Genomic DNA, 15360 nt, shown 5'->3' on the forward strand with positions numbered 1-15360 from the left:
GTACGGAGTTTGTACGTTCTTCCCGTAACCACGTGGGTTTGCACCGAAACCGGTTTCCTCCCACAATCCAAAGACCTACAGGTTTGTAGGTTAATTGGCTTAGGAGAAATGTAAATTGTCCCGAGTGTGTAGGATAGTGTTAATGTGCGGGGGTCGCTGGTCGGAGGGGACTCGGTAGGCCGAAGGGCCTGTTTCCGCGCTGTAACTCTAAACTAAACTAAACTAAACTAAATGGCCTTCAAGAGAGGTACTCTGCCCACTCATCCTTGCATTTGACTCAAATCTCAAGCTACACGGTTCTGAGGCAGAGAGCGAGAGGTGATAAATGATGGACCTTGATTTGGAAATGAGTTCAGCAACATGGCAACTTACAAGACGACATTATACATTAAGTTTTCTTTGTGCCTAATTCCCATCATATATCAAGTTCACTTTCTTTTTTGGTCACCTTTAGTTATCAGACGGTCACCATTTCTTTAAAAAAATCTCTCTCTATGTGCAAATATTGCACACGTCCAGACAAAACAACACACTCCAAAATAACACTGGGAGAGCTCGCCTGCACTTTAAAGCAATCAAGCAAACAGTAACATTATTTTTCAAATAATATTAGATTTTTGCACTTGTTCAAATGCTGCTCTTAGTCCTAAATATATGAGATTTTCACCCACAAATTTATGACTATGAACAATAATTTGATGAGTGCAAAGTGAAATGTTATTTTCAATATATATGTTTTGTTACTCTTCCAATTGCAGTAAAATTATTTTAAGTGAACATTAAATTTCAAAATGGCTCTCCATTATCTGATGTCCAGTGCACATTTTGTTTTCTACAAATGTTAGTAACTTTTGTGTGTACACATGCATGTGTATGTATATTATATATATACGTGTGCATACATATATATATATATATATATGTATGTTTGGGTGGGCGTGTATATACATATATATGTGTGTGCGTGTGTGTGCGTGTGTGTGTGTGTGTGTGTGTGTGTGTGTGTGTGTGTGTGTGTGTAAATATATATAAATATATATAAATAAAGATATATAAATATATCTGTAATGCTGCACGGTGGCGCAGCGGTAGAGTTGCTGCCTTACAGCGAATGCAGCGCCGGAGACTCAGGTTCGATCCTGACCACGGGCGCCGTCTGTACGGAGTTTGTACATTTTCCCCGTGACCTGCGTGGGTTTTCTCCAAGATCTTCGGTTTCCTCCCACACTCCAAAGACGTACAGGTATGTAGGTTAATTGGCTGGGCAAATGTAAAAATTGTCCCTAGTGGGTGTAGGATAGTGTTAATGTGCGGGGATCGCTGGGCGGCGCGGACCCGGTGGGCCGAAGGGCCTGTTTCTGCGCTGTATCTCTAAATCTAAATCTAAAAAATCTGTAAGAAGGAACTGCAAATGCTGGTTTAAACCTAAGATAGACACAAAAAGCTGGAGTACCTCAGCGGGACATGCAGCATTATATATATATATTTATATATCTATATATGTATATATGTGTGTGCCTGAATGTGTCTGTGTATGCGTGTGTGTGTATGTGAATGTGAGTGTGAGTGTGTGTGTGTGTGTGTGTGTGTGTGTGTGTGCGTGTGTGTTATTGCTTCAAATTGCAGAGCAGGAAATGTGAAACAGCAAACGTTCCTGTGCGATCATACAGATAAGCACAACCCACCTTGTAACCACCGCACGTCAAGCCGGCATTTCTCTTTGCCAGGACACACTTCATCCTCAGGAAGAACGAACGTTCAATCTCATATTCTGTCAAAATATACCAGTAGAGTTTAATCGCCTTACTGCGACATAGTGACAATGAGAAAGATTAACACAGATGGGAATGTGCAAGAATAGACTGGATGTACCTTGAACGAGGTGAGAGTGGTAGGGCTGGTGGGCTGTTAGAACTGCAGTCATCTCATCGTGATCAGCTGGGTGAATATACTCATAAATGCTGTTCCCAGTCAACTCTACCTGTTAACATCAGGAGCACTTTTAAATGTTACTTGGAAATGGTTCTGTATTGAAATAGATGTATCACGCACACACACATATATATATATAGACAATAGACAATAGGTGCAGGAGTAGGCCATTCGGCCCTTTGAGCCAGCACCACCATTCAATGTGATCATGGCTGATCATTCTCAATCAGTACCCCATTCCTGCCTTATCCCCATACCCCCTGACTCCACTATCCTTAAGAGATCTATCTAGCTCTCTCTTGAAAGCATTCAGAGAACTGGCCTCCACTGCCTTCTGAGGCAGAGAATTCCACAGATTTACAACTATCTGTGAAAAAGTTTTTCCTCATCTCTGTTCTAAATGGCCTACCACTTATTCTTAAACTGTGGGCCCTGGTTCTGGACTCCCCCAACATTGGGAACATGTTTCCTGCCTCTAACTTGTCCAACCCCTTAATAATCTTATATGTTTCAATAAGATACCCTCTCATCCTTCTAAATTCCAGTGTAAACAAGCCTAGTCACTCCAGTCTTTCAACATTCCGGGAATTAACCTAGTAAACCTATGCTGCACGCCCTCAATAGCAAGAATATCCTTCCTCAAATTTGGAGACCAAAACTGCACACAGTACTCCAGGTGCGGTCTCACTAGGGCCCTGAACAACTGTAGAAGGACCTCTTTGCTCCTATACTCAACTCCTCTTGTTATGAAGGCCAATATTCCATTGGCTTTCTTCACTGCCTGCTGTACCTGCATGCTTCCTTTCAGTGACTGATGCACTAGGACACCTAGATCTCGTTGTATGTCCCCTTTTCCTAACTTGACACCATTCAGATAATAATCTGCCTTCCTATTCTTACCACCAAAGTGGATAACCTTACACTTATCCACATTAAACTGCATCTGCCATGCATCCGCCCACTCACACAGCCTGTCCAAGTCACCCTGCAACCTCATAGCATCTTCCTCACAGTTCACACTGACACCCAGCTTTGTGTCATCTGCAAATTTGCTAATGTTACTTTTAATCCCTTCATCCAAGTCATTAATGTATATTGTAAATAGCTGCGGTCCCAGCACCGAGCCTTGCGGTACCCCACTAGTCACTGTCTGCCATTCTGAAAGGGACCCATTTATCCCCACTCTTTGCTTTCTGTCTGCCAACCAATTTTCTATCCATGTCAGTACCCTACCCCCAATACCATGTGCTCTAATTTTGCACACTAATCTCCTATGTGGGACCTTGTCAAAGGCTTTCTGAATGTCAAGGTACACTACATCCACCGGCTCTCCCCTGTCCATTTTCCTAGTTACATCCTCAAAAAATTCCAGAAAATTAGTCAAGCATGATTTCCCCTTCGTAAATCCATGCTGACTCGGAACGATCCTGTTACTGCTATATACACACACACACACACACACACACACACACACACACACACACACACACACACGCACACACACACGCACACACACACACAAATATATATATATATATATATATACACATTTACATCTTTACATTTCCATATTATCTTTGCAACCTCAAATAAATTTATCTTATTACATCTTATTTATTTCTATGTAAAACATTGATATTGTATTCTTCAAGGTAATATTTATTATTTTCTACAAATATTCAAAATTAGCCATCGATTGTGAATTGTGGATTTTCCCATTATAAAACATGATAATATAAGCCCAAAGTACTCACAAAACAACCACCCACTTGTCACATTAGTATACCATTAATATTTTGTAAATAATTTTCAGGAACATTATCTGAACAATTAATTATTGAAGTCAGAATGCTATGTAGCTCTTGGTTTTCTTTAACATTGTGGTAGTATTTTGGAAAGATTCATATAATTCAGAAGGATTGCATTTCTCCAGATAAAGATGCACTTTTTTCCCCTTAGTCTTTGTGTGGGGTGCTATGCATTGCAAGTGTCAAACACTCTGCTTCAGGGAAACTAAATTTTGTTAGAATTGTGCTATTTTGTTACCCTTGCAATTGCGGATCAATTATTTTAAGTGAACATGAAGTTTCAAAATGGCCCTCCATTATCTGATGTCCTACAAATATTTTGTTGGTAACTTTTGCATATTCTGGCAGAGAGTAAAGTTATTTCCCAAAAAAATGCAATGTATGCAATGCTTTACAAAAACTAGAAGTGGTGAATCTGAACACAAAACAGTTTAATTGGGATATTCCCATCATTGCACAAATAAATCAATATATTGTGCTTTGCTAGTTGTCAAAATATGATGCAATATATTTCAACTTTAAACTGAGCTTTCTTTGTATAAGGTATTAAACACTCAATAATTCTAGGAAAGAAAATTGATAGACCTAGAATCATTGGACAGTGCACAGATTCAGACCCATGTATATCAATCCAGGTAAAGTATAAAGTACTAATAGTAAAGCTGCATCAATTTATACCTTGGGCATCTTTCACTAGAGTAAGCCTTTTTTTTTAGAAAAAATGAAAAATCTAGCACTTAGAATAAATTGATGTTTTTTCATGTCGTTGTGTGACAGATTGGTTGCTTGCACTGAATACCTAACGTTAAGTCTTTCTGTAGATGTTATACTGTAGGATAATTCTAATAACTATGAATACGTCGTAGAATCTCAGAGCAACCAGCGCTCAGTTACAGGTGGATAGGTACAAGCACACACCAAATACAGAGCGGGGTGAGTTATTTAAGCCCGTCTTGGATGGATTGAACTCAGAAAATAAGGATAAAACCGATCAAAATATTATTTTAGCAAAGAGCATGCAACAACTTTAAATGCATAGTGGTTCCTTGATCCTGGGTTTATTATTTTGTTGTTGTAAGGCGTTTGTCAATCTTGCCTGATATGTGATCTTTATGAATCTTTATGATTCTGATCATGAGGTGAAGTACATTTGAACCCTCAACGCCATACGACGGCCGTGGCTTAGTCTTGAACTCTTTCATCGCTCAATCCCGGGGAATGATTTTGAATTGTGCGAACGCGCAATGGATACACGATGAACATGTTTTTTTTTTTATCAGAAAGCTCAATCACAGCCTCACAAAAAAAAGAGAGGAGACACCGATCGAATATATCAGTCAATTCAGATCTTCATTTAACCCGGAATGGACACGATAAATACCAACATGCAAATAATGTTTCAGAAACCACCTAGTTAATGTGCGTCTGTTACTATATCTTAATAGATAGCAAATGCAATGATAAATGGCTACATGTGTTATTAATGCGTTAACACACATTCTAAGCAATCGTGCACGCACACACAGACGGGGGCAGCAAGGAGCGGAAAGAACCGGTGTCTTACCTGTGACAGTCCCAGATGAACTGACGCTGTTTCGGAAATGTACATTATCTTCCCGTCTGGAGCAACCACGAAGATGAAACCATCCAGCGTCTGAATGGACCGAAAGAGACAAGCGGGGGAATAATGCATCAACGTCTGGCTACAAGCTCGATCGAGGGTTTTGACAAATCGAGTTTGATGACCACAATAAATATCTGGCCCTACTTCATGTGCTGTTTTGCCGAGCAATAACAACAGTGTTTACGGGGGGGTGGAAACATGCCGCGTTCCGTGTTGTAACTTATTATCTAAATAACTCTCTATAGGGTGGGGAAACTGATTTGTATCTAACTCGGGCTTAGATTAGTTCAACTCTTCACTGGATTTTAACTTTTAAAACAGCACCAGGTGGAAATATACGTGGTTGGTTTCCTAATAGACCCCCCTTACCTCAGTGTAAGAAAATAACTGCAGATGCTGGTACAAATCGAAGGTATTTATTCACAAAATGCTGGAGTAACTCAGCAGGTCAGGCAGCATCTCAGGAGAGAAGGAATGGGTGACGTTTCGGGTCGAGACCCTTCTTCAGACTCAGTCTCGGTCTCGGAGATGAGAAACCTCAGTCTCGCAGATGGGAAATGCAACAAATCTTTTGCATTTCAAAAATTGCATGCCATTGTGTGGGGGGAAATAACCTGTCTTTGACTGATCCGTTTTCGAGAACTATATTCTGCATCTTCCCCTTTGTTCTGTCTATTTTACTTACGTTTGACACAGAACTCTGGAGTAACTCAGTGGGTCAGGCAGCATCTCTGGAGAAATGCTGTCTGACCCGCTGAGTTACATCAAAGTGTTGTGTTTATCTTCGGCTTAAACCAGCATCCGCAGTTCCTTCCTACACATTACTTGAGTTTGGCTTGATTGTATTCATGTATGGTATATCTGATCTGTTTGGATAGCATGCAAAAAAAAAACAAAGCCACTCACTGTATCTCGGTATATGTGACAACAGTAAAACTAAACCTAAACCATTTTTAAAAATCTATTGTATGGGGTTAGCTCGATAGTTCCCCACAGTCCCTCCTACTTTCCCCTACTCGCTGTGCAGGACAATAACTGCGAGATGCTGGTACAAATCGAAGGTATCACAAAATGCTGGAGTAACTCAGCAGGTCAGGCAGCATCTAGGAGAGAATGCACGAAATGCTGGAGTAACTCAGCAGGTCCTTTCTTTGTCCCGCCCCCCTGACATCAGTCTGAAGAAGGGTCTCGACCCGAAACGTCACCCATTCCTTCTCTCCTAGATGCTGCCTGACCTGCTGAGTTACTCCAGCATTTTGTGATACCCCTCCTACTCGCTGGAGTTTAGAAGAATGAGGGGGGACCTCATTGAAACGTACTGAATAGTGAAAGGCCTGGACCGCGTGGATGTGGAAAGGATGTTTCCACTAGTGGGAGAGTCCAGGCCGAGAGGTCATAGCCTCAGAATTATAGGACATTCATTCAGGAAGGAGATGAGGAAGAATTTCTTTAGTCAGAGGGTGGTGAATCTGTGGGATTATTTGCCACAGAAGCCTGTGGAGGCCAAGTCAGTTGATATTGTAAAGGCAGGGATAGATTCGAAGAAGGGTCTCGACCCGAAACGTCCCCCATTCCTTCTCTCCCGAGATGCTGCCTGACCTGCTGAGTTACTCCAGCATTTTGTGAATAAATCGATTTGTACCAGCATCTGCAGTTATTTTCTTATAGATAGATTCGTGATTGGTCGGGGTGTCAGGGGTTATGGGGAAAAGGCAGGAGAATGGGGTTAGGAGGGAGAGATAGATCAGCCAAGATTGAATGGTGTAGTAGACTTGATGGGCCGAACGGCCTAATTCTGCTCCTATCGCTTTTGATCTTGTGTTTGGGAGACCCCACACAGCATGAAACTACTTATGCAAGCAACTATTAGTCTGTAATGCGCTCTTCCGGTTCACACTCAAAAGGCCCCACACCGACCATTTCAACACCTGTACTGGTGACATAATCACTCCTCAACACTCGAAGTGGGGGTGTGATTAGAAGATAATTTGACATGTGATTGAATTGGATTACTTCAAATTATAAAATCATTACAGGGTGACGGTAACTATGCCTGAAAGAGAAATTATGATTACTTTAAAGCAGCATTTAGTTCACCTCGAAGAAACATAATCTGCCATACTTTAATGAATAATGTTGCCTTAAAATCAAATTTGCTTAAACATTTCGTCAGTAATTAATAATTTCCTTGGGTGCTTTTTTTTTGTGCCGCGATATTTATTATAAGCCCGCACTATCAGTAAGCTCTTTTGTCAATTGTCAACACCAAGGTTTAGCCTCACAGACCGCAACGAACATTATAGTTTCCTGTTGTTTTACCTGTAACAGGTGAGATCCCAGTTCTCGGCCGACATTATTCAAATGGCCAGTACGGCTGGTCTGGCCCCAGGCTTCCCCGAGTCCTGAAATGCATGAAAACCGTAAGAAACGTCTCGGGAATAGAAGCCACCTTTCAAGGTTCGCGATTACCTCGGCGGCCCAAAAAACGGCGAGAACCACTTCATCAGCCGCTCAAATTGTCTGAGTTAACGCGTGGGCAGTTTTGTAGCTGCATTTATTTCAACATCATCATCATCATATTTGGTTCATTTGAAACATAATTGGTTCTATTTTTATTTCAGACTGTATTTTTATTTATTTTTTGTGCGGGACGCGTTTTCCTGCACATTTGCCAATAATTAGTTTGAGAGAATACATCGAATGAACGTGGTTGCATGATAAAATATTTATACCGGACTCTCCTGAAGCTATTATTTGTTTACGATGTTTCAGTGCAAAACGGTCTATGTCTTCTCAAGAATAAATGATAGTCAACCCATCATCGTATTTAAAATTTAACAAAATTATGTGAAATAGGGATCAGGGGCACCTTAATGCATCTCAATAGTTCAGAGAACTACAGTATCAGGATAAATATTTACTTTATTTATATTGACAGCAATCCTTGCTATTACATGAAATTCGTTTTCCCTGTAATATATTGTGGTATTTAAACACCAGGTTACAGAGGGAGAGAGAGAAAGGAGGGGGTCTCTTTTTGCAGGTTTTTATAATTCCCCCCAACTAAAATGAGGTGACAATCCAACTCACTGAGAGAGGAGGTGAATAACTTTTAGTAAGAAAAGAGTGCAGGTACGTGTTGGATGTGTCTGTCTGTGGATGTATTGGATCTGTCTGTCTTTGCAGTTTCTATGATACATTGTAATGGGTCAGTTTATCAATTTTAAAAAACCGCACTGGCGACCGAAGATTGAGGGCGCAGCGGTAGAGTTGCTGCCTTACAGTGCCGGAGACCCGGGTTCAATCCCAACTATGGGTGCTGTCTGTACGGAGTTTGTACGTTCTCCCCGTGAGCCTTCTCCGAGATCTTCGGTTTCTTCCCAAGACGTCCAAAGACGTGTGGGTTTGTAGGTAAATTGACTTGGTATAAGTGTAAATTGACCCCAGTGTGTGTAGGATCGATTTAATCGCTGGTCGGTGCGGACTCGGTGGGCCGAAGGGCCTGTTTCCGCGCTGTATCTCTAAACTAAACTAGATTGAGAATGCGTGACCCACAACAAAACGTGAGCGGGTCCAAGGCCGACTTGTACCCGTACAGCCATGACCGGTAGCTGAATGAATGGATTGTACAATAGAGTGCATTATATTACAGCCCGGTTTATTGCCACAACTCTGACAAGCGAACCTGCAGATATATGGACAAAGCGGAGAGCAGCAAGCAAACCGTTTCTTTAGCGGTCCGTATTTATTTCAATCCGAATTTCTGTTAGTTTTGACTAATCAATAAATGTCCAATTATGGAACATAAAATCATATTTTCATTAAAAATAAAATATCAAAATAATATCTCGTGAAGACAATTCTCGAAAATAATTTTCGAGAATTCTCAAATATATAGTTATTGGACATTTTTTCAAAGCAAATGTTCTAAATTGAGCAAATTCGACTGATTTCTACAGTCACGAATTAGGCATTAAAACATTTATTTTCTCAGCCTACAAAGATGTCTTTCTAAATACTATTCATTTTCCAAACTGAAATATCCTCATCAAAAATTAATTTCGGATTTTTCATATTTGGCCTTGGGTTATAATCGTATCGCGGTTAATGTTACATCGACCTTAAACGACTCTCACAGTGACTCGTCGAGTGACTACGAAACGATTCGTCTAGTTTTGCGGTCATTTTTTATTCGGCTTTTGACAGGACAAACCTCACTGATTTGTGCTGGTTCGCCTCTCCTCCACTGAAAATCTTACGTCTGACCGATATAGCGTATCACTACACTCCTGACAAGGTGTGAAGAAATTGACGCGCGGGGTTTAGCTTCCTAAAGCAAATTCATTCTCCCTTCCCATCAACCAAATTTATTACAGTTGGGCGTGGAAAAAAATATATCATCTACCATTTTCCCTTAACCCAGTCCTTCATGTGAATGCCCTGTTCTCTGAGGATATTGTTGCTTCGCGTTTATCCTTGTGGCAATACATAGAATCTGGTCCGCAGAGTGTATTAGTGTAGATAGTGTATGGTGCTTTATTTGAAATTCATTTTTATGTACAGTTCTGCACAAGTATCACTATACAGAAGCACTTAGATACATCTTAGATAAGCACCTCAGATTCAGTACAGGTGTACAGCAGTAGTACACTGAGACAGTATACAGCGTCGCAAGTGCGTTGGAAGGAGCTGCAGATGCTGGTTTAAACCGGGAGTTACTCAGCGGGTCAGGCAGCATGGTTGGAGAAAAGGACTATGTGAGATGCTGCCTGACCCGCTGAGTTATTACAGCTTTTTTGTGTCTATCTTCATTCAACTGATTTGTTCGTCTGAGTAACTCAGCGGCGAGTGTCTTATGTAAACCAGCATCTGCAGTTGGTTGTGTCTAAACTGAAGGTTAGTTTCTAGTTTGAAGATTCGACGGCCGGCGAACAAAACGCAGATTCTTTGAGTTAGTGGTCTTGCCTTGCTTGCTGAGAGTTTAATGTTAACTGCCAGTGGCTGTGTGGGGAGAGGGGGCCACGATTCAACCGGGTAATTTGATTAATGTAATGCAAATTGGACAACAAAATAAACGAGATTCCAGCAAGCACTTGTGCTGTCAAACTCACACACCACACACAGAGCGAATTATAGACCCGTGTCTACAAAAGAACACCAACGCCACTCTTTTGTGAAGGATCACCGAGCCACAATGGGACCATTATCATCATTGTCGCTGCTCTCAGTACTCGCAGGGTTAAGTAAAGTCTATTCTGACTTCAGCGGATCCCGGTGTGGTTATTTGGGATTATAAATCGACGAGTGGGGAGTTTACAGACGCGGGTCCTTAAATAACCCACACTTAAGTGTGAGAAAGCCAAGGAATGATCGTTCCCTTCGCGTGAAGAGAACCTAGTTTCCTCCTTGCAGGGCTAGTGCTTTTGAGGTTGAAGAGGGATTTCGTCAACAACACCTTCATTTAAAGGCATGTGCGCTCCGAAGGGAAAGATAGAGATTTAAATAAGTAAACCCCTTGCATTTAGAAAGTCCCACCCTACAATGTCACCCCTAAATGCTTATGAAATCCCACCGCGTTTTTAAATACAAAATTGCAACCGGTAAGATGTGGAAGCAAGACTACAGTATCTGAGTTATCCAATAACATAATAACGCATTCGTTCAACAGGTGTTATTTTTGCTATAAAATAATAATATTTAAATACAACCCTGAATGTGAAACCTAGTCGTTTTTTAACCACGGCCCTTACATGCATCTGGCATTTGAGGATATAAATAATGAGAGGTGGGGGGTAGGGTGGAGGGGTGGGGAGACATGCTCCGCCTGTTTGACTGCCCTCCCCTTCCCCACCGTTGAACATGTGCAAATTAATTTAAAAAAGTTGACCTCACGGTTTTCATTATGATAGCTGGCAATAGTGCCCACTAAACAAAAAAAAAGAAAGCCTCCCAATATTTTCTATTTCAAGCAACCGTTTAAAATAAACAGATCTGTTGCAACAAGTTCCATTGTTTCAGGGCCATTGAGACTGATCGGAATCCGAGCAAGTCCACCCGACGTAAACTATTTCCCCAAACACGAACAAATCCCAGGGAAATGATCGGAGGAATTGGTTTTGAGACTGGGGGGAGGGGAAGGGAAGGGTGAGGGGAGAACTAAAGTTGTGAATTTTTGCACTTGACCTACCGCCGACCAAACCGAACTGAAATCCTGCTTTGTGTATGTTTGTGTATGATGTGTACGTGCCGTGTTAGAATGGAAATAAGGGTGGGATAAAGGTACACTTATGAGGCGGAGAGGCCTGAGATGTAACAAGCAGCTTTTGTGTGCTGAAATCTACAGATTATGCATTTTTCCCCATCTATCACAACCTCAGGGAGGTAAATATTCTACACTGGATTCTCCAAATTAGCCTTTCGGCGTTCAAAGACTTGATTTATTAGCTTTTCTTTTAAATTGTCGTGGAGGTGAAAGTGACATTATGCAATCGGGAGCTGGTGACTATAACGGCTCCAATTTTAAGTAAAGCGTCCGTGCTCACTCATGCGACTCCAAAAAAAAAAGTTTTGCGCGCAACAGTTCCACTGCGGAATTAATGCATTGAAAGGCCCATTTCCATTTAAATATCCACTGACCCGGATTACCTCAATGGACTGGACGCTTGTGTTTTGTAATTTCCTGAAAATGAGATTTCGATTTATAAAACAAGAAACCAATTAGTAACCAAATGAGGCAAAGTAGATCCAGTAAAATTGACCAAATCCCTGAGGTACCGTTTAAGGCCGTTCTTGGCGAGGAAAACGATGTTTCTAATCAGTGCTCAGCCCGGCTCGTTTTCCAGCTGGGCTCTCCGCTAGCTATCCAAAAATAAAACAATCGATCCAACTTTCCCAGAATTAATTCCATTACTTCACATTATTAAACATACATGTGTATGTATGCATGTATACATTGAAAAGAAGGTGTGGAAATAAAAACGAGTCCAACAAACGAGTCAGCCTTAAATAAGGTGTGCAGAATCGAATCAATGTCAGTGTTTATAATGAAAATTACAAGCCATCCAAGGACAGATTCTCCAGCCTGGCTTTCACTGGCAATATATAGTGAGTGTATCTAATTTTAAAAGTGTGCGTCCATTGTATTATATTCCAGATTAGTCTGGTAATAATTAACACTGGACGTGGGAGCCCTATTAAAATCACTTTTCTGAAATAAATGTCATTATCTCAACGTTTTTTAGAAGGACTGTTTTAGGGATGCATTTTTTAAAGAATTTCAATTGATTGTTAGCACAGGTTATATAGCACAAGTACTTTGTGTTTTATTAGTAAAGTAATTTGCCCGTTCCTTTATATATTAAAAAAATATATATATGAAAGCTCTCCGTTAATAATATAACAGGTTACCAGATTCTGACCACGCCATTTATTCAAACCTATTTTGGTTCTGGGGAGTACTAATTATAACATATACATTTCTGAGGGGAAAAATGTGGAGAAATATGGTCTCTGTGTTGCAACATAACGAATTCACAGATTTGAGAGCACAAAATTCTTCTTTTGTGAATAGAATCAAGGAAGAAAGAACAGTGTATTTCATCGGGTTTAAGTGCAGGAATCATAAGATCATAAGTGATCCGAGCAGAATTAGGCTATTCAACCCATCAAGTCTACGCCGCCATTCAATCATGGCTGATCTATCTCTCCCTTCTAACCCTGTTCTCCTGCCTTCTCCCCAAAACTCGTGACACCCGTACTGATCAAGAAAAATAGCGCGACAGAAATTCGCATCAACGTGATGTTTGTGGGCAATAAGTACAAAATAACGCACATACGCTTAAATATCAGAGATTTGGCCAACCTGAAGAAGTGCATTTAAATTTGTTTGCTGAGATAGAAACAGAAAATAGGTGCAGGAGTAGGCCATTCGGCCCTTCGAGTCAGCACCTCCATTCAATATGATCATGGCTGATCATTCCCAATCAGTACCCCGTTCATGCTTTCTCTCCATATCCTTTGATTCGATTAGCCCTAAGAGCTATATCCAACTCTCTCTTGAATACATCATATTTATATACTAGATATATATCATATCATATACTACATATTTAGTCTTTCGTTATATTAGAAACTTCAGGGAAACTTGGTCTGTTTAGTTTGCCTATCTTGTTCGAGAACCAGACGACAGAGGTTTAGGGGCTTTAGATTTAATAGGAACGGAGGGGTAACTTTTTTATACAAGCGGTAGTATGGGTGTATGGAACGAGCTGCCAGAGGAGGTAGTTGAGGCAGAGACTGTCGCGACGTTTAAGAAACATTTAGACAGGTTCATGAATAGGATCGGGATAGAGAGATATGGACCAAACGCAGGCAGGTGGGACTAGTGTAGATGGGGGATGTTGGTCGGTGTGGGCAAGTTGGGCCGCTGGGCCTGTTTCCACGCTGCATCACTCTATGACTCTTATGATGAAAGCGAGTCTGATCGGAGATACACAATAGCCAATGGACAATAGACAATAGGTGCTGGAGTAGGCCATTCGGCCTTTCGCGCCAGCACCGCCATTCAATGTGATCATGGCTGATCATTCTCAATCAGTACCCCGTTCCTGCCTTCTCCCCATATCCCCTCACTCCGCTATCCTTAAGAGCTCTATCCAGCTCTCTCTTGAAAGCATCCAGCGAATTGGCCTCCACTGCCTTCTGAGGCAGAGAATTCCACAGATTCACAACTCTCTGGGTGAAAAAGTTTTTCCTCATCTCTGTTCTAAATGGCTGCCCCTTATTCTTAAACTGTGGCCCCTGGTTCTGGACTCCCCCAACATCGGGAACATGTTTCCTGCCTCTAGCGTGTCCAATCCCTTGTATGTCTTGTATGTTTCAATAAGATCCCCTCTCGTCCTTCTAAATTCCAGTGAATACAAGCCCAGTCGCCCCATTCTCCAATATGGCCGGTGGCAGGGGCACAGCGAGCGATGGCGGGTGTTCCAGTGGTACAATAGACAATAAACAATAGACAATAGACAATAGACAATAGACAATAGACAATAGACAATAGGTGCAGGAGGAGGCCATTCGGCCCTTCGAGCCAGCACCGCCATTCAATGTGATCATGGCTGATCATTCTCAATCAGTACCCCGTTCCTGCCTTCTCCCCATACCCCCTGACTCCGCTATCCTTAAAAGCTCCATCTAGCTCTCTCTTGAATGCATTCAGAGAATTGGCCTCCACTGCCTTCCGAGGTACGCCGATGGCACTCTGATGCTGGCCGAGCCCTGTTTTCAAACCTCAGACCTTTCAGATCCTTGTCACATACTTTGTGGAGGTAAATCCGAATCATTCTAAACCAAAGAAAAAATATCCACGGGCCTCCACCAGCGACTGGGCCGACCCGCGCCGCCCTACAGCGGACCAGCGCAGTCGCCTCACCTGTTACGGACTCAAACGCCATGCTTTTGTTCTTTGTAACCCCTCACACCCCCAGTTTCCCCTCTCCCCTGACCCCCAGTCTGAAGGAGGGTCTCGAGTCTCGACCCGTAACGTCACCCACTCCTTCTCACCCGAGATGCTGCCTGACCCCGCTGAGTTACTCCAGCATTTTTGTGTCTGTCTGTCTTCTGTGTAAACCAGCAATCTGCAGTTCCTTCGGACTCATTCTAAACTCAGTTCGCTGCAGTTACAACACCGCCAAGGACGCGGTGGATCGCCGCAGTTTTCAAATAACCCCAGATGCTCAAATTTGGAGGATTTCATATTTCCTTTCTAAATAGACGTGAGGGGCGTTTTCTCGTGATTTTCTAAAATCTCGTAAGGGGCGTTTTCTCCATTGAGAAATTGCAATTGTCAATAGGAAATATTAACCTGCCATTGGATTAAAAAGTAAAGCAAAATGTTGAGAATATTTGCAGCCAGTTTTACTCAGTGCGTTTGGGACTCCAGTATTTGGTATTCCTCGTGTAGGCTTCTTGCAGTCCTACATTTGTGTGTGTTTACATGTG

General features: G+C 41.8%; 1 protein-coding gene across 1 annotated transcript in view; it reads right to left on the reverse strand.

The window, feature by feature from the left end:
• sim1a (SIM bHLH transcription factor 1a) overlaps positions 1-15360 on the reverse strand; it is an 82886-nt gene that overhangs the window by 60003 nt on the left and 7523 nt on the right. Inside the window, exons 2-5 of the mRNA XM_078400249.1 lie at positions 7684-7766; positions 5305-5394; positions 1873-1981; positions 1686-1771 (exon numbers count right to left, since the gene is read on the reverse strand). Coding sequence (XP_078256375.1) covers positions 1686-1771; positions 1873-1981; positions 5305-5394; positions 7684-7766 — 368 coding nt within the window. The remainder of the gene's footprint in view (positions 1-1685; positions 1772-1872; positions 1982-5304; positions 5395-7683; positions 7767-15360) is intronic.

Source organism: Rhinoraja longicauda, chromosome 5 (assembly GCF_053455715.1).
Source record: "Rhinoraja longicauda isolate Sanriku21f chromosome 5, sRhiLon1.1, whole genome shotgun sequence".
Lineage (NCBI taxonomy): Eukaryota > Metazoa > Chordata > Chondrichthyes > Rajiformes > Arhynchobatidae > Rhinoraja > Rhinoraja longicauda.